General features: G+C 41.8%; 1 protein-coding gene across 4 annotated transcripts in view; it reads right to left on the minus strand.

The window, feature by feature from the left end:
• The window catches only part of UBE2K (ubiquitin conjugating enzyme E2 K), a 64371-nt gene extending 44394 nt beyond the window's left edge, over positions 1-19977 (minus strand). The window contains exon 1 of one of the 4 annotated variants that reach the window (XM_048848536.2): positions 19802-19977. In XM_048848536.2, coding sequence (XP_048704493.1) covers positions 19802-19973 — 172 coding nt within the window. In that variant the 5' untranslated portion in view covers positions 19974-19977. Of the gene's footprint in view, positions 1-19618; positions 19643-19801 lie in introns of those variants that run through there. The other 3 variants (XM_048848538.2, XM_048848539.2, XM_048848537.2) reach the window with 3 other exon arrangements.
• Positions 19978-20374: the final 397 nt, after the last annotated feature.

The following is a 20374-nucleotide window of genomic DNA, read 5'->3' on the forward strand; positions in this document are numbered from 1 at the left end:
GACATTGTCCAGGCAGCCCAGCTAAGATCCATTTTTGCCTCACATGTGTGTCAGGTAAGGAAGGAGTTTATAGCAGTTTCACCAGCTCATCTTTCTGGGCCTCAGCTGTTGTGGTGTTCGCCAAATAGCCCAGCTAACCAGACTACCCTTTTGGCTCCTGTACCCTCCTTGCATGCAAGATGAGACTCTAGTTTCTTATCTCCCTTCTACCTGGCTCAATGGAACCCTCTAGAGAGAAAAGGAGTACTTGTGGCACCTTAGAGACTAACCAATTTATTTGAGCATGAGCTTTCGTGAGCTACAGCTCACTTCATCGAGTGCATCCGATGATGCTGTAGCTCACGAAAGCTCATGCTCAAATAAATTGGTTAGTCTCTAAGGTGCCACAAGTACTCCTTTTCTTTTTGCGAATACAGACTAACATGGCTGTTACTCTGAAACCTCTAGAGAATGCACTGTAATTCAGTTAATGCCTTCTTTTACAAAAAGTAAGAGAGCAAGAGACCTGCAGGCAGGTCCCAGAAGGGCCAGGAAATTAAACAAAATGTCAGGTGCCTGGGTGAAGCAAAATACAAATTCCACAGCAACAAAATCTGGTGAATTGTTTGAGAAGGATGGGACGCCTCAGCAGTCACTGTTTCAAACTCACACTTGATTCATGCTTTCAAGTTGGTCTCTGCAGCCATAAAGACAGATTTTTTTTTTTTAATTGAGATTTTGGAGCACAATTCTGTGGTAATTTCCATTAGCACTGAATTGCGAGGCACTGTTTATGCATTACACTGACGTTGAGGGACACTTGCTCAGAGTCCTCAGATTTGCACTCTGGGACACAAGACGAGTTCTTGAGTGTTTTTCTTTGTCAGCCAATTGAAGTCAGAGTTTGCTGACCTTCAAGACAGTGCAAGGCTCATCTTTCAACTCAATCATACGCTTTGGAGAGGAAATAAGTTGTATTTCCAAGGTTGGGGTGGTATTTCAAGTATTATTTTACATTGCAGCACTACTGCTGTAAATACCAGTGTTTGGAATGGGACACTCCATTGTTTTAATTGATATTGCCCTTTGTGGGAATACTGCGTCTTTATTTAATGTAAATGCACCCAGATGCTAGAATGATAGGTACATGTTTAATAAATAAAAGTGACCAGTAAGGTTTTACAAAAATATTTTCCTCCACAAGAGGGAGAAAATACACTGCTAATCTCCTTAGAAAACCAAGTGTAGGAAAGGTAACTCTCTAAAAACCTGAAAACTCAAGTACAGACTTCCTGGTTTCCTCTGTTAAAGGTTTTGTCTCAACTAGGATTTAAAGTGGGCTGTTACCACGTGTCAGGGTCTCAATGTGTGGATGAGATGATTATGTAAGTAGGAGGGGTTTAGATTTATTAGGGACTGGGGAAATTCTGGGGAAAGTGGGAGCCGATACAGGAAGGATGGGCTCCACCTAAACCAAAATGGACCCAGAATGCTCGCATTTAAAATTAAAAAGGTCGTACAGCAGTTTTTAAACTAAGGGCTGGAGGAAAGCCGACATGTGCGGGGAGGAGCACATGGTTCAGACAGCGACTTCCCTGAGAAGAAGATCTATTAATGGAGATTCTTTATGTCCCAGGAAGGAAGAGAGGATGGAAGATGATAAAATACAGGTAGGATCTGATGAGAAACAGTCAAATGAAAAAAAGTACCATTCAATTATACGATGTAATGACAGCGAGCCAAAAAGTGACAAGTTTTTAAAGTGCTTGTATGCCAATGCTAGAAGTCTAAATAATAAGATGGGCGAACGAGAGTGCCTAATTTTAAATGAGGATATTGATATAATAGCCATCACAGAAACTTGGTGGTATGAGGATAATCAATGGGACACAGTAATACCAGGGTACACAATATATCAGGAGAACAGAACGGGTTGTGCTGGTGGCGGAGTGGCACTATATGTGAAAAAGCATAGAATCAAATGAAGCAAAAATCTTTAATGAACCAAACTGTACCATAGAATCTCTATGGATAGTAATTACATGCTCTAAGAACAACAACATAGCAGTAGGGATATATTACCGACCACCTGAAAAGGATGGTGATAGTCACTGTGAAATGCTCAGAGAGATTAGAAAGGCTATTAACATGAAAAAACTCAATAATAAAGGGGGATTTCAACTATCCCCATATTGCCTGGGTACATGTCACCTCATGACAGGATACAGAGATAAAGTTTCTTGACACCTTAAATGACTGCTTCTTGGAAAAGCTAGTCCTGAAACCCACAAGAAGAGAGGCAATTCTTAATTTAGCCTTAACTGGAGCACAGAATCTGGTCCAAGAGGTGAATATAGCTGGACCACTTGGTAATAGTGACCATAATATAATTAAATTTAACATCCCTGTGGCAGGGAAATCACCACAGCAGCCCAACACTGTAGCATTTAATTTCCGAAAGGGGAACTACACAAAAATTAGGAGGTTGGTTAAATAGAAATTAAAGGGTACAGTGCCAAAAGTGAAACCCCTGCAAGCTGTATAGAAACTTTTTAAAGACACCATAATAGAGGCTCAATTTAAATGTATACCTCAGATTAAAAAACAGAGTACCAAAAAAGTGCCAGCATGGCTAAACACCAAAGTAAAAGAAGCAGTGAGAGGCAAAAAGGTATCCTTTCAAAAGTGGGAGTTAAATCCTAGTAAGGAAAATAGAAAGGAGCATAAACTCTGGCAAATGAAATGTAAAAATATAATTAAGAAGACCAAAAAAGAATTTGAAGAACAGCTAGCCAAAGACTCAAAAAGTAATCCCAAACAAAAATTTGTAAGTACATCAGAAGCAGGAAGCCTGCTAAACAACCAGTGGGGCCACTGGACGACCGAGATGCTAAAGGAGCACTCAAGGACGATAAGGCCATTGAGGAGAAACTAAATGAATTCTTTGCATCAGTCTTCACGGCTGAGGATGTGAGGGAGATTCCCAAACCTGAGCCATTCTTTTTAGGTGACAATCTGAGGAACTGCCCCAGATTGAGGGGTCATTAGAGGAGGTTTTTGAACAAACTGAAAAACTAAACAGTAATAAGTCACAGGGACCAGATGGTATTCACCAAAGAGTTCTGAAGGAACTCAAACGTGAAACTGCAGAACTACTAACTGTAGTCTGTAACCTATCATTTAAATCAGCTTCTGTACCAAAATGACTGGAGAATAGCTAATGTGACACCAATTTTTAAAAAGGGTTCCAGAGGTGATCCTGGCAATTACAGGCCAGTAAACCTGACTTCAGTACCAGGCAAACTGGTTGAAACTATAGTAAAGAACAAAATTGTCAGACACAGATGAACACAGGGGAAGAGTCAACATAGATTTTGTAAAGGGAAGTCATGCCTCACCAATCTACTAGAATTCTTTGAGGTGGTCAACCAGCACGTGGACAAGGGGGATCCAGTGGATATTGTGTACTTGGATTTTCAGAAAGTCTTTGACAAGGTCCCTCACCAAAGGCTTGTAAAGCAAAGTAAGCTGTCATGGGATAAGAGGGAAGGTCCTCTCATGGACTGGTAACTGGTTAAAAGGCAGGAAACAAAGGGTAGGTATAAATGGTCAGTTTTCAGAATAGAGAGAGGCAAATAGTGGTGTCCCCCAGGGGTCTGTACTAGGCCCAGTCCTATTCAATATATTCATAAATGATCTGGAAAAAGGGGTAAACGGTGAGGTGGCAAAATTTGCAATGATACAAAATTGCTCAAGATAGTTAAGTCCACAGCAGAGTGCGAAGAGCTACAAAGGAATCTCTCAAAACCAGGTGACTGGGCAACAAAATGGCAGATGAAATTCAATGTTGATAAATGCAAAGTAATACACATTGGAAAACGTATACAGCTATACATATAAAATATGGGCTCTAAACTGGCTGTTACCACCCAAGAAAGAGATCTTGGAGTCATTGTGGATAGTTCTCTGAAAACATCCACTCAACGTGCAGTGGCAGTCAAAAAAAAGTTAACATAATGTTGGGAATCATTAAGAAAGGGACAGATAATATATTGCCTCTATTTAAATCCATGGTATGCCCACTTCTTGAATACTGCATGCACAGATGTGGTTGTCCCATCTCAAACAAGATATATTGGAATTGGAAAAGGTTCAGAAAAGGGCAACAAAAATTATTAGGGATATGGAAAGAATGCCATATGAGGAACGATTATTAAGACTGACTTTTCAGCCTGGAAAAGAGATGACTAAGGGGGGATATGACGGAGGTCTATAAAATCATGACTGGTGTGGAGAAAATAAATAACAGTGTTATTTATTCCTTCTCATAACACAAGAACTAGGGGTCACCAAATGAAATTAATAGGCTGCAGATTTAAAACAAACAAAAGGAAGTATTTTTTCACACAATGTACAGTCAACCTGTGGAACTTCTTGCCAGAGGATGCTGTGAAGGCCAAGGCTATAACAGGGTTCAAAAAAGAACTAGATAAGTTAATGGAGGATAGGTCCATCAATGGCTATTAGCCAGGATGGACAGGGATGGTGTCCCTAGCCTCTGTTTGCCAGAAGCTGAGAATGGGCGACAGGTGCTGGATCACTTGGTGATTACCTGCTCTGTTCATTCCCTCTGGGGCACCTGGCATTGGCCACTGTCAGAAGACAGAATACTGGGCTAGACAGACCTTTGGTCTGACCCAGTATGGCCGTTTTATGTTCTTATGTTAACACATGCTAATTAACAAACACATGTTGAACTGATGAAGTTAAAGCACAGGGGGAACCTAATGCTTACCTTTACCGGTTAATACATGTAAAACCATAACTTAATTTATTGACACTAAGATTTTAGCGTGTGTTAGTTAACACATGTGCTAAACGTACCCCTTGTCTTCCTAGTGAAGAAAGGACCTGTATGAAGGACATCACTGCTATAAAACAGACCAAACAGTTTTTTCAATCTAATCACTATTTTTACTTTCTTATGGTTTTCTCAATTTTCACATAATTAATATCAGCCCAAAGGAGAATTTTTCTAGGAAGCTTCAAAAAGTCAGACTAAAATTTTACAGTTATGACAGCATAGAAGAGTACATGCCTTTCTTGGAAAAAATAAGTGAGATTCTTTTCACACTTTAACAACAAAAAAGAGCTCAGTCAGTAAATGGAATGCCATTTTTGCTAATATATAGGATACTAACAGAATATTTGAATGCACAGAATTAAGAAGATGCAAACAAGAGTGTTTAAAAACAACAAAAATTGAGTACTTGCACGGCCAGACCATTATTTTAAAATTTCTTATAACTTTAATTATGAACAAAATTTCTATTAATTTCTTAAGCAAGTGTCCTTACAGAAGAGTCAGTCCATAGAAATTTTAATAACCAATGTGCTTTCAGGTATCTGCAACAAAAAACACCTTAGTTTTTGCTTAAACAGGATACCCCTCCCCCCCGCCACCACACACACACAGGCAGAATTTTAAAAGCTCCATCAAATTTATTAGTAGAAATCACTTTCTCTCTGAGAGACTCTAGGCAGGCGCACCACTCTGCAAGCACCTCAATCATAGAATATCAGCGTTGGAAGGGACCTCAGGAGCTCATCTAGTCCAACCCCTTGCTCAAAGCAGGGCCAATCCCCAATTTTTGCCCCAGATCCCTAAATGGCCCCCTCAAGGATTGAACTCGCTAAACCCAGGGTTGTGAGTTCAATCCTTGAGGGGGCCATTTAGGGATCTGGGGCAAAAATTGGGGATTGGCCCTGCTTTGAGCAGGGGGTTGGACTAGATGACCTCCTGAGGTCCCTTCCAACGCTGATATTCTATGATTGAGGTGCTCGCAGAGTGGTGCGCCTGCCTAGAGTCTCTCAGAGAGAAAATCAAATTTATTGAAACTGTTCCACATAAAAAAAGTTAGATTTGAGCTAATAGAGAGAGGTTTTAGTCCAAAAGGGAAGTTGTTGAAACCATTATGAAGAAGTAAAAATAGGTGTTTAGAACGGGATGGCCTCAATGTTTTGAGTGTTGAGATATCACTATTACAAAATTTGTTGCTCCAATTACTCAAGAGAGCTAATTAGTTGTATGAAATTTCAGAAAAAGAGAGCTAAGAAGCACATACTTCTTCCTACCTTGCAATCTTATGCCTGGTCTATGCTGAAAAGTTTTACAGGTATAATTATTTTGGATAAGGATCTGACTTTTTGACCAGAATAATTACAGGTAAAAGCATTATATCAGTATAGTTATCCCCCCTCCAGTACAGGAACAGCTGTACAGGTATAAAGCACCTTTATAGCAACATAACTATGTCCACACTGGGTAGAGGGAGAGGGGAGAAAGGCTGCAGGCATTATACAGCTATAGTTAAACTTACAACTTCCTAGCATGGATAAACCCTTACACACGAGTTTTGGCAGGCATCACTAAACACTGAACACCATCTGAATGACAAAAGCATGCTAAGTACAGCAATGGTTCTCAAAGCTGGTCCGCCGCTTGTTCAGGGAAAGCCCCTGGCGGGCCGGACTGGTTTGTTTACCTGTTGCGTACGCAGGTTTGGCCGATTGCGGCTCCCACTGGCCGCAGTTCGCCACTCCAGGCCAGTGGGGGCTGCGGGAAGGGCAGCCAGCACATCCCTTAGCCCGTGCCGCTTCCCGCAGCCCCCACTGACATGGAGCAGTGAACCGCGGCCAGTGGGAGCTGCACTTGGCCAAATCTGCGTACGCGGCAGGTAAACAAACCGGTCCGCCAGGGGCTTTCCCTGAACCTGAACCAGGGGCTGGATGAATGCACTATAAGGTGGGTAAAAAGCTGGCTAGATTGTCGGGCTCAACGGGTAGTGATCAATGGCTCCATGTCTAGTTGGCAGCCGGTATCAAGTGGAGTGCCCCAAGGGTCGGTCCTGGGGCCGGTTTTGTTCAATATCTTCATAAATGATCTGGAGGATGGTGTGGATTGCACTCGCAGCAAATTTGTGGATGATACTAAACTGGGAGGAGTGGTAGATACGCTGGAGGGCAGGGATAGGATACAGAAGGACCTAGACAAATTGGAGGATTGGGCCAAAAGAAATCTGATGAGGTTCAATAAGGATAAGTGCAGGGTCCTGCACTTAGGATGGAAGAATCCAATGCACCGCTACAGACTAGAGACCGAATGGCTAGGCAGCAGTTCTGCGGAAAAGGACCTAGGGGTGACAGTGAACGAGAAGCTGGATATGAGTCAGCAGTGTGCCCTTGTTGCCAAGAAGGCCAATGGCATTTTGGGATGTATAAGTAGGGGCACAGCGAGCAGATCGAGGGACGTGATCGTTCCCCTCTATTCGACATTGGTGAGGCCTCATCTGGAGTACTGTGTCCAGTTTTGGGCCCCACACTACAAGAAGGATGTGGAGAAATTGGAGAGAGTCCAGCGAAGGGCAACAAAAATGATTAGGGGTCTAGAACACATGACTTATGAGGAGAGGCTGAGGGAGCTGGGATTGTTTAGCCTGCAGAAGAGAAGAATGAGGGGGGATTTGATAGCTGCTTTCAACTACCTGAAAGGGGGTTCCAAAGAGGATGGCTCTAGACTGTTCTCAATGGTAGCAGATGACAGAACGAGGAGTAATGGTCTCAAGTTGCAGTGGGGGAGGTTTAGATTGGATATTAGGAAAAACTTTTTCACTAAGAGGGTGGTGAAACACTGGAATGCATTACCTAGGGAGGTGGTAGAATCTCCTTCCTTAGAAGTTTTTAAGGTCAGGCTTGACAAAGCCCTGGCTGGGATGATTTAACTGGGAATTGGTCCTGCTTCGAGCAGGGGGTTGGACTAGATGACCTTCAGGGGTCCCTTCCAACCCTGATATTCTAGGATTCTGTGAACAAGCAGCGGACCGACTTTGAGAACCACTGCTCCACAGGACACAGTGCAAGGGTTCCCTGCACCGAAGAGTTTACAACATAAATCATACAGAAAACAGAAGAGACACAAAGCCCAGATGAAAGAGCAACTTCACAGAGGGGTAAGATTGTATTTTTGTTTTTATACACACTTTTCTCTTTGATGCTATAAAACTGAAAAGCTTCACAGACAAACTGTTTTAATGAGACATGTTAATAGCCCACTATGTGTGCAAATACACAAGATTATTGTTTCCTTCAGACCCGATCCAGCAGTCAATTCCACAAGTCAATTCTCACTGAGGTCACTAGTAGTTCTACATATGAAGAGACTGCAGGATTACCCTTGTTTTAAAAAATTATACTCCTTCCTTCTCACCCACACAGTCTAAGACAAGACACCTTTAACTTCACTTTTAAATAAAAAGAAAATTAACTATAAACTTCTAACATGGAAGGATCTATACTATCTGCTTAAGTAAAATGAAGGAATTATTGATTTGGGATATTTTTAAACCATTATAAATGTTATTTTACAATTTGGCCATACATTTTGATTTTTTTTTATTTTTTTTTTTAGTATGTAGAGTCTGTTACCAACCATTTGAGCTGTATTTTAGTCCACAAAATAGATTTTACTCCCCAAACTAAAAATATTCCTAAATCAGAGATCACAGAACAAATGTAGTCAGTCAGTTAATTACAAGTGCAAAAAATAGACGGGGAACCCAGAGAGCATTGTACAATATCATCAAAATTAATGAACTTTATTACATAACCTTGAGCAAAACTCTTCACTCCTTTTTATGGAGAGAAGTAAAGTTTTGTTCAGAAGTCTGTCAAAAAGTAAGAAGACCCTCAGCAGATTAGCTATGAAATATAATTAAATGTATTTTCGAGTATACTTATCTTTTCTTAGGCTACTATTGTTGGCGACTATTGTTATTAAAAAATTACATGGACAGCGTAACAAATCCTTAAAGATTATGAAAGCAGGCTAGAAACTGGTTAACTCTTGACTGTAACACTTAAAAATTACATAGTAGATTAATAGTAATTTAACAAATCAGAAGGCAAAGCAATTTAAAAACTTGTTCGCACATTTTGACATTAGGGTCCCAACCACTGCAAATGACATCACTTTAAAAAAAAAAAAAAGCGAGATTCCCATCAGCAGCAGTATAAGAAAAGCTAACTGTAATATATCTTTATTTTTAAATACATTTCAATTCAGTGTAATGAAAAGTGTTAACCTAGCAGTCTGAAATTTTCAGAAGGGTAAATCAGATTAAACTAGAGGGTCATACACTTCATTGCTTATGTAGGTGGAACTGAACATCTAGCAGGGTCCTTCAACTCCACTATGACCAGGCCCCTCATCCCTGTGTCGCCATTTGGTCAATCAGGATACAGGGATGAGAGTCCTGGCAAGGGGGGCGCTGGCCAGATCAGGGGATGAAAGGCTTCCAAGCACCCTGATTTCCACTAAAATCAGGCCCAGTGTCTTCTTTTGGTGCTCTAGGCCAGGGGTTCTTAAACTGGAGGTTGGGACCCATCAAGGGATCATGAGGTTATTACATGGGGGGGTTGCAAGCTACCAGTCTCCACCCCAAACCCCACTTTACCTCCAGCATTTATAATGGAGTTAAACGTAAAAAACTGTTTTTAATGTATGGGGAGGGGGTCTCACTCAGAGGCTTGCCGTGCAAAAGGTGTCACCAGTACAAAAATCTGAGAACCCCTGCTCTAGGCAAAGGAAGTTCTCTAGTACCCTAACCCCACCCTGAGATCCCAACCTCATGCTCATCTCCACAGAGACTTTACTTCCCTCCCCACTGCTGTATCCTGAATTTAGTGAGCCTGATTTTACTGGCTCTTCCAATTTTCCCCAAAATCAATAGGGTTCTGCCCATTGATACCAAAACTTTTCCCTGAATGTTTGCAAGTGATTAGCTGAAGTTTTCAAAAGTTATCACATTACATACATACAGGCAAAAATGCCATCAAGTTGAGTGGTAGGGCCTTACTTCATTTGTCCTATTATTCTGATTCCTTGGTCAACCCACAGGTCTAGTCAAATGGTCATGCACATGTTTAATGATATTTTACATAAAAGTGTTCTGAATACTTACAGGTCATAATGAAATACTACATTAGTGTAAATACTATTAGTAGGAACATTAACACACTATCCAGTTTTTCTATTAGTATTTGCATGAGAAAAATATTGATTTCAACAGTGAATACAGCACACTTGATTCAAAGGTCTTGAGGAACAGCCATAAAATTCCGATAAACATGTTTAGGATGAAAGTGTGAGTTAACCAGCAGGTTTTTAAAAGACTGCTCCAGAACTGGGAACCAAGAGAACAGTCTTCTGAAATCCTGTTAGTAAGTTCTTCTGCTTTGAGCAAGCTATTGAACACCAGCTAACTGTAGTGCAGTCCCTTTAAAAGCCAGCTGATATGCAAAATCATCCTGCAGTCTCATCCAGTACCACCTGCAGGACATACACCCCTGGCTTCCTGAATTCCATTTAACTCATGTTTGGGTACTGTACACTAAAGAGTGATAACATGCTATTAATTTTGTTTATGACAAATTGTTTATGTAATCAACATGGGCAGAGCTTGAAAAATCTACTTATGATTACAGAGTGGAAAATTCCTTTCATAAGTGGGGGGTGAGGCAAAGAAGCACTTCAACCAATAACTTTTGTAAAATTCAAAGATTTGACAGTCACTTGTCATAGTAAAGACAAAGACAGACACTGTGGCATTCAATATCTACTATCACTCCATGATTCTAGTCCAAAAGACTGCTCACTATAAAAGCAAAGATATGTTCTTCCAACTGCTAATAATAAGAATTCAACCTGGGATCTGAAAATTAAGCATAGTTCCTTCTGGCTCACAGCAATGGAAAATTCTGAAATCAGAACAGAGATCCTAATCCTGCAAACTCATAAGGTCTGTCTATATGAGAAAGCTTTATCTGTTATACCAACATAGTTATATCAACCATGTGGGGACACTTGTTCTGGAACATGTGTGGGTTTTTTGGTTAGCATACACCCTTTTCCCAAATGACAAATCAACCATAAAAAGGCACTCCCATACTGGAATAAGAGTAGCTACTTTATACCAGGGCTTTATAATAGTATCAGTTTAAAATTCACACGTCAGGTTATAGCCAAAAAACCTTAGCATGTAGACAAGGCCTAACTTTATTCATGCAAGTAGTTCCCTTGTGCTCACCAACTGCAGACTGCTTTCAATAGGACTACTCATATGAATCAAGTTAAGTGCATGTGTTAGCAGGAACATTATTGGTTCTGTTCATTAACAATTCTGTTGCTGATGCACAAGTCACAGTAGAAACTACCTCACTCTTTCATAGCTACATTGGTCCTGCAGTGCTAACAGGAGCAAAAAGCAGCAATGTACTATTTTTAGTCACTTTTCCAGAGTAGAACTGAATTTTAAGCTTCTATCTGCCAACCTGACAGGATGTCCCGGGATGTCCTGCTCATCCACCTGGGCACTAATGAGACTGCCAGGTAGGCCCCTGCACAGTGACTTCACGGCTCTGGGAGCAAGTGTGATGTTCTTGTCCATCCTTCCCGTTCCAGGCAGGGACACCAACTCACCAATTTAATGAGGAGGGCTTTAAACCAGGTTCAAAGAGGACAGGTGATATCAGCCCACAGGCAGGTATAAAAATGGTGACCTTAACAGAAGGGTCACAGGACCAACAAGAGGGAAACAGTGAGGGAATCTGCTCAACATCTTGAACGTCTATACAGAAATGCAAGGAGTAAGGAAAATAAACAGGAAGAACTGGAAATATTAGTACAAAAGCCAAATTACTACTTAACTGGCATTATAAAGACTGGGTGTATAAATCTCATGACTAGAATATTGGCATAGAGAATTATTCCATGTTCAGGAAGAACAGGCAGGGGGGAAAAAGGAGGTGGCGTTGCATTATACACCAAGAATATAGACATTTATTGTGAGATCCCGAAGGAGATAAGAGGCAGACCAGTTGAAAGTCTCTGGGTGAAGAGGTAGTGTCCTGGTAGGGATCTACTACAGAACATCAAATCAAGAGGAGGAGGAGGAAGATGAGGCATTTCTAGAAAAAACAAACAACAGAAATATCCAAAACACAAGTCCCAGTAGTAATGGAGAACTTTACCCAGACATCTGTTGGAAAAGTAACATGGCAAAACACAAGATATCCAATAAGTCATTGGAATATATTGGGGAAAACTTCTTGTTTCAGAAGTAACCGGGAGGCAGTCAGTTTAGACTTGATTCCAACTAACAGGGAGGAACTGGTTGCAAATATGAAGGCTGACGGCAATTTGGATTAAAGTGATCATGAAACTATAGATTTCAAAATTCTAAGGGCAGGTCTACACTACCGCTTAAGTGGATATAAAAAGTCACTCTCCTGAGTAACACAAATTACAGCAACCTAAGCGCTGTCCACACTGGCGCTATGTTGGCAGGAGAGCGTCTAGCTCTCCTGTCAGCACAGAGCATTTTCACCAGGCGTGCTACAGCAGCGCAGCTGTGCCAATGTAGTGCTTCTAGTATAGACTAGCCCTAAGCATAAACAACGAGTGAGAGCAGCAGAATAAGTATAACGGACTTCAAAAAAGCATACTATAACAAACTCAGAGAACTGATAGGTAAGTCCCATGGGAAGAAAACCTAAGGGAAGAAAGTTCAGGAAAGCCGGCAGTTCCTGAAAGTGACAATATTAAAGGTGCAACAGCAAACTATCCTGATGCGAAGGAAAGATAGGAAAAATAGTAAGAAGCAAATATGGTTGCATCAGGATCTGAAAATCAAAAAGGAATTCTACAAAAAGAAGAAACAGACAAATTATTACAGTTGAATATAAAAGAATATCACAAGCATGTAGGGACAAAAACAGAAAGGTTAAGGCAAAAACGAGTTACAACTACCCAGGGACATAAAGGGCAATAAGAAGAGGTTCTGTAAATACATTACGAGCAAGAGAAAAACTAAGTAAAGCAATGGTCCTCTATTTAGCAGGAAGGAGATCTAATAACAGATGACATCAAGAAGGCTGAGATATATGATGTCTATTTGGCTTCAGTCTTCACTAAAAAGGTTAATGGTGACCAGATACTCAACACAATTAGTATGAACAACAAAAGGGAAAGAATTCAAGCCAAAATAGGGAAAGAACATGTTAAAGAATATTTAGCTGACTTAGATGTACTTAAGTAGACAGGACCACATAAAATTCATATTAGGGTGCTTAAGGAATGAGCTGAAACAATCTCTGAACTGTTAGCAATTATCTGTGTTAATTCAAGGAGGACAGAGTGAGGTCCCAGAGGACTAGAGAAGGACAAGTCTCGTACCTATCTTTAAAGAGGGAAACAAAGAGGACCAGGGGAATTATAAACCAGTCAGCCTAATTTCAATACCTGGAAAGATATTGAACTAATTATTAAACAATCAATTTGGAAACACCTAGAGGATAACACAGTAATAAGCAATAACCAACATGAATTTGTCAAGAAGAAATCATGCCAAACCAACCTAATTTCCTTACTGAACTGGGTTGCTGGCCTAGCAGATAAGGGGAAGCTGTAGATGTGATATACCTTGATTTCAGTGATGCTTTTGACATAGTCTTCATGACGTTCTCAAAAGCCAACTAGGGGAAGTGTGGTCTAGATGAAAATACTATATGGTGGGTGAACAAGTGGTTGAAAGATCATACTCAAAGGGTCATTATGGATGGTATGTTCTCAAACTGGGTCTGAAAGTAACAAGATGAAATTCAATAAAGAAAACTGAAAAGTACCACAAGAACTAGAAGGAAAAAATTAAATGCAAAATGGAGAATAACTGGATAGGAAGTAGGACTACCGAAAAGGATTGGAGAATTACAGTGGATCACAAATTAAATGAGCCAACAATGTGATACAGTTGCAAAAAAGTAATATTCTGGGTTGTATTAACAGGGGTGTCATATGCAAGACACAGGAGATAATTGTCCGACTCTACTCAGTGCTGGTGAGGCCTCAGCTGCAGTATTGTGCCCAGTTCTGAGCATGACACTTTAAGAAAGATGAGGACACACTGGAGTCCACAGAAGAGCAATAAATATAATAAAAGTTTAGAAAACATGACCTATGAGGAAATGTTAAAAAACTGAGCAAATTTAGTTTTCAGAAAAGATGACGGGCGGGGGGAAAGGGGAGAACCTGATATCAGTCTTCAAATGTGTTAAAGGCTGTTATACAGAACAGTGATCAAAATTGTTCTCTATGTCCACTGAAGGTGGAACAAGAAGTAATGGGCTTAATCTGCAGCAAGGAAGATTTAGGTTAGATATTAGGAAAAACTTTGTAACTATAAGGATAGTTAAGTACTGAGATAGGCTTCCAAGGAATGTTGTAGAATCCCCATCATGGGAGGTTTTAAAGAACAGGTTAGACAAACACCTGTCAGGGATGGTCTAGGTCAGTGCTTCTCAAGCTATCTGATGTGGGCGACCGGCAATTTTTTTTTTCCAATTTGTGCGTGGACCGGCACCAGTCTGCAGACCATCACTTTGAGTAGCACTGGTCTAGGTAATCTGGTCTTGAATCAGCACAGAAGGGCTGGACTAGATGACCTCTCTACATCCTTCCAGCCTTACATTTCAATATAACATTTCTATCAATTATGATTGAAAATGTTATGGTAGTCCAAATATGAACAAATATATAAGTAATGCAGTGCTGTCTTCCTGAGCCTGAAGACAACATGAGCGAGTGCTTTGGCAGCTGCTCATAGCTTCCCCAGTTAACTCCCATCACTTTCGCAACTGCTATTTAGAAACTGGTGGGCTAGAGTGACACTGGCAAGATTCATCAGGATGCTATGAGCAGAGGCAAACACTGAAGCTATTCACTGGGCAACAGAACCCTAAAAGCATAAGGAAGGTGTACTGTACTGGAAACTCCACATTCCCTACAGCAGTTACTTTCCCCTTTCCCCTAAATCCCCCCACCAAAAAAACCCAGAAGCATTCAAGAAGGAGCTGAACAAAAAAGCTCTCTACCTTTCAGCAACCTGAGTGAGGAAGGGGAAGTTTCAAGTTCATCACCTATGGATTGCCTACATTTGAAAGATATTGCAGATTAAGGTAGACTCTGAATTTAAAGCACAATAGCTTTTCTGAAATAGCTACCCCCTTATTCCAGAATAACCCTGTCCACATGGGGAGCTATTCCAGTTAGTTTCCCGGTGTAGCCAAGCCCCTACTAACTAGAGGCTGACACGAAACATTGGAACCAGGTAGAAAACCCAGCAACTTGCCAGTTGCTAGGAGGGAGCTGAGCTTCTCACCAGCTCCTGAACCTTCCTGGAAGTCCCATCACATCTTTTCTATCAGCCTCTACCTTGTAGGTGACTAGTAAATGGTTAAAGTCTTCAGAAGATACAAAACTATATTACCTATATATATTATATATTTCATGTAATCATGAAAAGCCTACATTGGATTTGCTAGAGGCAGCACTTCTTGTCAATGGTGGACAAGAAATACTGTTTATTTTTAGATATATAAGAAATAAATCTGAAAAAACTAAGTGAAGTAGTCTCTGTGGCTGACGTAGGGGCAGGGAGACACAGGCACAGAGACTGCGTGAAGAAAGAAAAAATCAACACTGTGTTTAGTGCCGCATACTAAAGCTAGTCCTTCTCAAGAGCTGGAGACACATCTTTCATCCACTGTGCTACCACTACTGGCACTAGGAGGAGCTAGCTTATTCCTCCACCAAAAGTACTCTCCCTTTACTGGCTCCTGGGCCAGCCTCCATCACTTGTCCAGAGAAAAAGAACCAAGAAAGAAAGTAAATCTTGTCATTAAAACAATACGGCAGCTCTTGATAGTGCTAGTAGGTCCTGCACTGAGTAAAGGTGCTGTTTCTCTAGAACAGTCTGTAGTTTTTCACCCTCCTCTCCATTTTCATCAGTTCTCATTTCCTGTGTTTGTCTAATTTAGATTGCAAACTCCTCAATGCTGGGAATGTGTTATTTCTGTAAAGCATATACATCTGTAACACTACATAAATATATTCAATCAGTGGTGGGTAACCTGCAGCCCATCAGGGTAATCCGCTGGCAGGCCGCGAGACAGTTTGTTTACATTGACTGTTCGCAGGCACTGCTGCCCACAGCTCCCAGTGGCCGTGGTTCCCCATTCCTGGACAATGGGAGCTGCGAGAAGTGGCGCAGACTGGCCGCTGCTTCCCGCAGCTCCCACTGGCCGGGAACGGCAAACCATGGCCACTGGGAGCTGCAAAAGGCCGTGCCTGCGGACAGTCAATGTAAACTAACTGTCTCATGGCCCAGCAGCAGATTACCCGGACAGGCCGCAGGTTGCCCACCACTGTATTAGATCATAAGAGATTCAAAGTGCCTGTTGAACTAAACCTGGTCCTCAAAGTCCTGGTCCTGGTCCTCCAACCTTATTTTTCAACACATACTCCTCACTGAGATTCTTCCTCCTCCACAAACTAAATCCTTAGAGATGGACTGGAGGGAGGGGTGATTCAATTACCTGTTGCACTGCTCCAGCAAGGCTACACTAGAATTATGTAAGATGCCTATTCTACTCTGCTCTCCATCAAAGCTATCCATCATATATGTCAAGTGGAAGAAAATTGGGCTTCTACCCTTACTTGCTTCTTCATGATGTTTAAAGGCAACCTAAAAGGTTTTTGCGCAAAATATATTTTTGTGATATTAGAAATTCTGAAAGTGTACCTTGTAAAACTAATGTGATGGAGAAGTAATGAAATAAAATCACCAGAGAATAGACTGAAAGCTTAGCAACTGAGGCCTTTTCTAGACAAAGATTTAAAGTGTGATGTTAGTTTACATGTGCTAACACATTACAAAGTTTAGTGCAGACAAACTATATTGCCTTTAACAAGTACTAAACTGTTCAAGTTAAAAAATGTGGTAGCAGACACAATGAGGTTTTAACTTGACCAGTTTAATACATGTTAAAGGTAGCTTGTGCTTTGTCTATACTAGAATTTTTAATCACATTTGTTAGCACATAAGCCAACATGTGCTAACATAATACTCTAAATCCTAGTCTAAATAAAGGCAGAGAGAGGGCAAGTTTAAAACTCATTTTTGGTCATACCTGTTTAATTCAAATATACTAGGTTAAAAGGATGTCTGCCAAAAATTCAACATCCCACTCCTTTAGTTCAGGTGTGAGAACTCAAAATAAACTAATTAGGCAAGAACAAAAAATACCTTTTTTAAAAAGAATTTTGGGTCCTCACATAAAATAAGCAAAAGAGAGCACAAAATCAATTTAAAAAAATCTTTGGCCCATCAACTTTAAGCCAGGAAGTGAAATCACGTGAAACCCTAAAAAGTTATCTTAAAGATACACCCAGATTGGCATTTCTAGACAAAGAAACAGGGCATTAGATATGAAAAATATGGCTAGGAAATATACATTTTATAAATCTTTCATTCACCTAAGTTTGAAAATTGTCCTGCATCTTATTTTAAAGATCTCTGAATTGCAGAAGAAATTGAGTATTTGCCCCATCCCCTTCTAAAACTGCCTCTGGCTTGCCCCCACTTAGCTAGGCCCAGAATTCACTGCGGGAAGAACATAAAAGGAAAACTCTGTATGTTCTCTCTCCAAAATGCAATGTGAGAGCAAATGCCATTTGGTGGCATTTATAGGGAAACAGATTGAGTGCCAGTTTTCATGTTCAGCTACAGCTCAGCACACCACTCCAAGAATGTTTAAGTGCAGATAAGATCAGCAACTTCTTGATGCAAGACAATTTTATTTTAAAAGTAACACATTTTAGCTATATGATTTGTGACAACCAATTTTTTTTTTAAAAAAAAGTCTGGGTTTCAGACTGTCAATGCACAACTCACTTTTTTTTTTTTTTTTTTTAAAGTTACCTAGCCTCAGCAGTTTCCTCCCTGGACCAGTAATATCTAGTCATCCCTCCATTCTCCTCCTCATATTGAATGTTTTCACACTACAGCTGAAAAAAAAGTTTACTCAGACTTTGAAAAATCAAGCCAAAGTATTCCCAATACAAGTATCCAGAATCAGTTTGCCATTAAACATCCACGATTACATAAATGAACTATGTATTCAGACTACCAGAAGTGTGTAATGTAAACAGTGATTATATATGTACTGATACATTAACTACTAGTAATAGCTGAATACTGGAAAAGAGGTAATGCTCTCTTACATGTTTCATTTAAAAGATAAAGGAATTCTGCAAAAGTAAGGGTTGTATCAAAATTCAGACAACTAGGGGAGTATATATCGTAATTTTTTAAATCTTCAACACACTAAATACCTCCAGCACATATATTAAACAAACAGGAATTGAAAACAAAATTGCTCCCTGGTCCCAAGCTTTTTTATAAGAAAAGTCAAAGATCTGACTATGTTTATATCACTGTTGCATACGTTAAGGTTTCTCTTTTCTAAATAATGCCAGGCCAAAATTTGGATTGTTCAGTAAGTGCTTTCTAATAGAAACGCATATGCAGTCAACTTTAAGCTGTATTGTTCAGAGAAAGTAAACACTACGGGCTATTCTAATTTCAGCACACAAATACACAGCTGACCGCTCAGGATCACTTCTAATTTAGTATTCGGGTTCTGTAATCATTGTGCACTGGAACTCACATTGAAATCAATCTGAATATCACATGCACAACAGCTGTAGAAATTAGGCTTTAAGATTTTCTGGCAAATAGTTTATTTTGAGCTGCATAATAACAACATTGTTAGCACACTATATTCAAAAGCACATCAACTACAGCAATACTAAACATCTTTTCTGTAAGGAACACAAATCCTCAGGAAGTTACTAGCACCTTGGTTTTCCGACTATGAATGTGTCTAATTTGTACAGAGTCTAAACCCATCAGTTTTCAGAGTCAAACTGCACATTAATATTTCACAGGCATACAACATGCCTCATCATCCTCATGAGTATGATCGTGACGACACAGCCATCAAAACCTATCTGCCTAACATTTTGCAATACAGATTTACAGACACAGTGAAAACAGCTCTGATACAATCACTATCAATGCTATTACACAGTCCCTGGAAATAAACTGAAAGTTCTTTATCACTTCCCTAAAATAAGTCAGCTTCTTTTCCCAAATTACTGTACTTCCCTGTTTCAGGGACGATTACATCTGATAAACAGGGCATCCAGATAACTAGGATATCAGGAGGTGGGAGGGCTAAAGCCCTACACACCAAGGTAACATAACCTGGAATAAAAGGAAGCCCCTGCATTAAAGAAATCTATCAAAATAGACTTTTACCTACGTTCATTTAAAAAAAAACCACCATATCACTCTCTGCAGTATCAGTCACACGCTGACCAGGGACCTGGATGAAATGTGACCCCGTGTTATGACCCACCCCTCCTGTCTCTGCCCCATCGCCTTTCAGATCCCATAGGAAAGCCTCTCCCCAGTGCCCCTGCCACGAAATACAGGGATCACCAGCTGTGCCAGTGGGGAGCCGCCGCCCCGCACCCGCGCGCGGCCCGCCTTGTTATTAGGATCCCTTGAGCCTCCCTTTTGGGCCAGACCAACGCCAGGCTGGGTGGAGGAGGGGGCGCTTTACCCTGGGGTTCCCCGGCCTTGCCCAGGCAACTCGCTCGCTGCCCAGCCGCACTTCCTACCCCTTCCATGCCGGGCCTCTGAGTCCTTCTCCCCGGGCCCCCACCTCGCGCTGTTGAGTCCCTCATCCCCAAGCCGCCGTTACCCTCCCCCTCTGCCGAGAGGCTGGGACAAACCCTCCCCCCGCCGCGGGAGAAGGGGGGGGCAGGCGGGCACACTGTCGGGGAAGGGGGGGAGCCTCTGACCTCCTCGCTCTTCAGCACCTCCTTGAACTCTCGCTTGATCCTCTGCACCGCGATGTTGGCCATCTCCGCAGCCGGCACCCACTCGCCGCTGCCTCCGAGCCGGGCCCAGAGAGCTCCTCCGCTCCCGCTGGATAATTCCCGGCCCCACCAAAATGGCGCCCGCGCCGAGCATGCGCGCTGCGGCCCCCGGCGCCGCCGCTCAGGCGGGGCCACGGCGGCGTGTGCGGCAGCGGCGGCGATGCAGGCTGCAGGGCGGCTACTGAGTGGGGGAGCGCTGGGGTCTGCGGCGGGGAAGGGCTGCGAGAAGCTGCCGGCCTCCCCCTGTCCCTGAGGGGAGGCTAACCTCCCCCCCCCCCGGTCCTGGGGAGACACCAGGCTCCCCGCTCCCTCTGGCGCCTGGTCCCCGGCCCTGTCACACGAGGAGCCGCTTTCAGTGCCGAGCTCGGGGCGCAGCTAAAGCGCGACGTCCCTGCGGTGACACCCCCTCACAATCCACGGGTCAGAGCTAGGGTCGCTGTGTTGTGATGAAGCAGCTGTGTCATCTCCACTGTAGGTGTTACCCACACAGCCCTT

Source organism: Caretta caretta, chromosome 4 (genome assembly GCF_965140235.1).
Source record: "Caretta caretta isolate rCarCar2 chromosome 4, rCarCar1.hap1, whole genome shotgun sequence".
Lineage (NCBI taxonomy): Eukaryota > Metazoa > Chordata > Testudines > Cheloniidae > Caretta > Caretta caretta.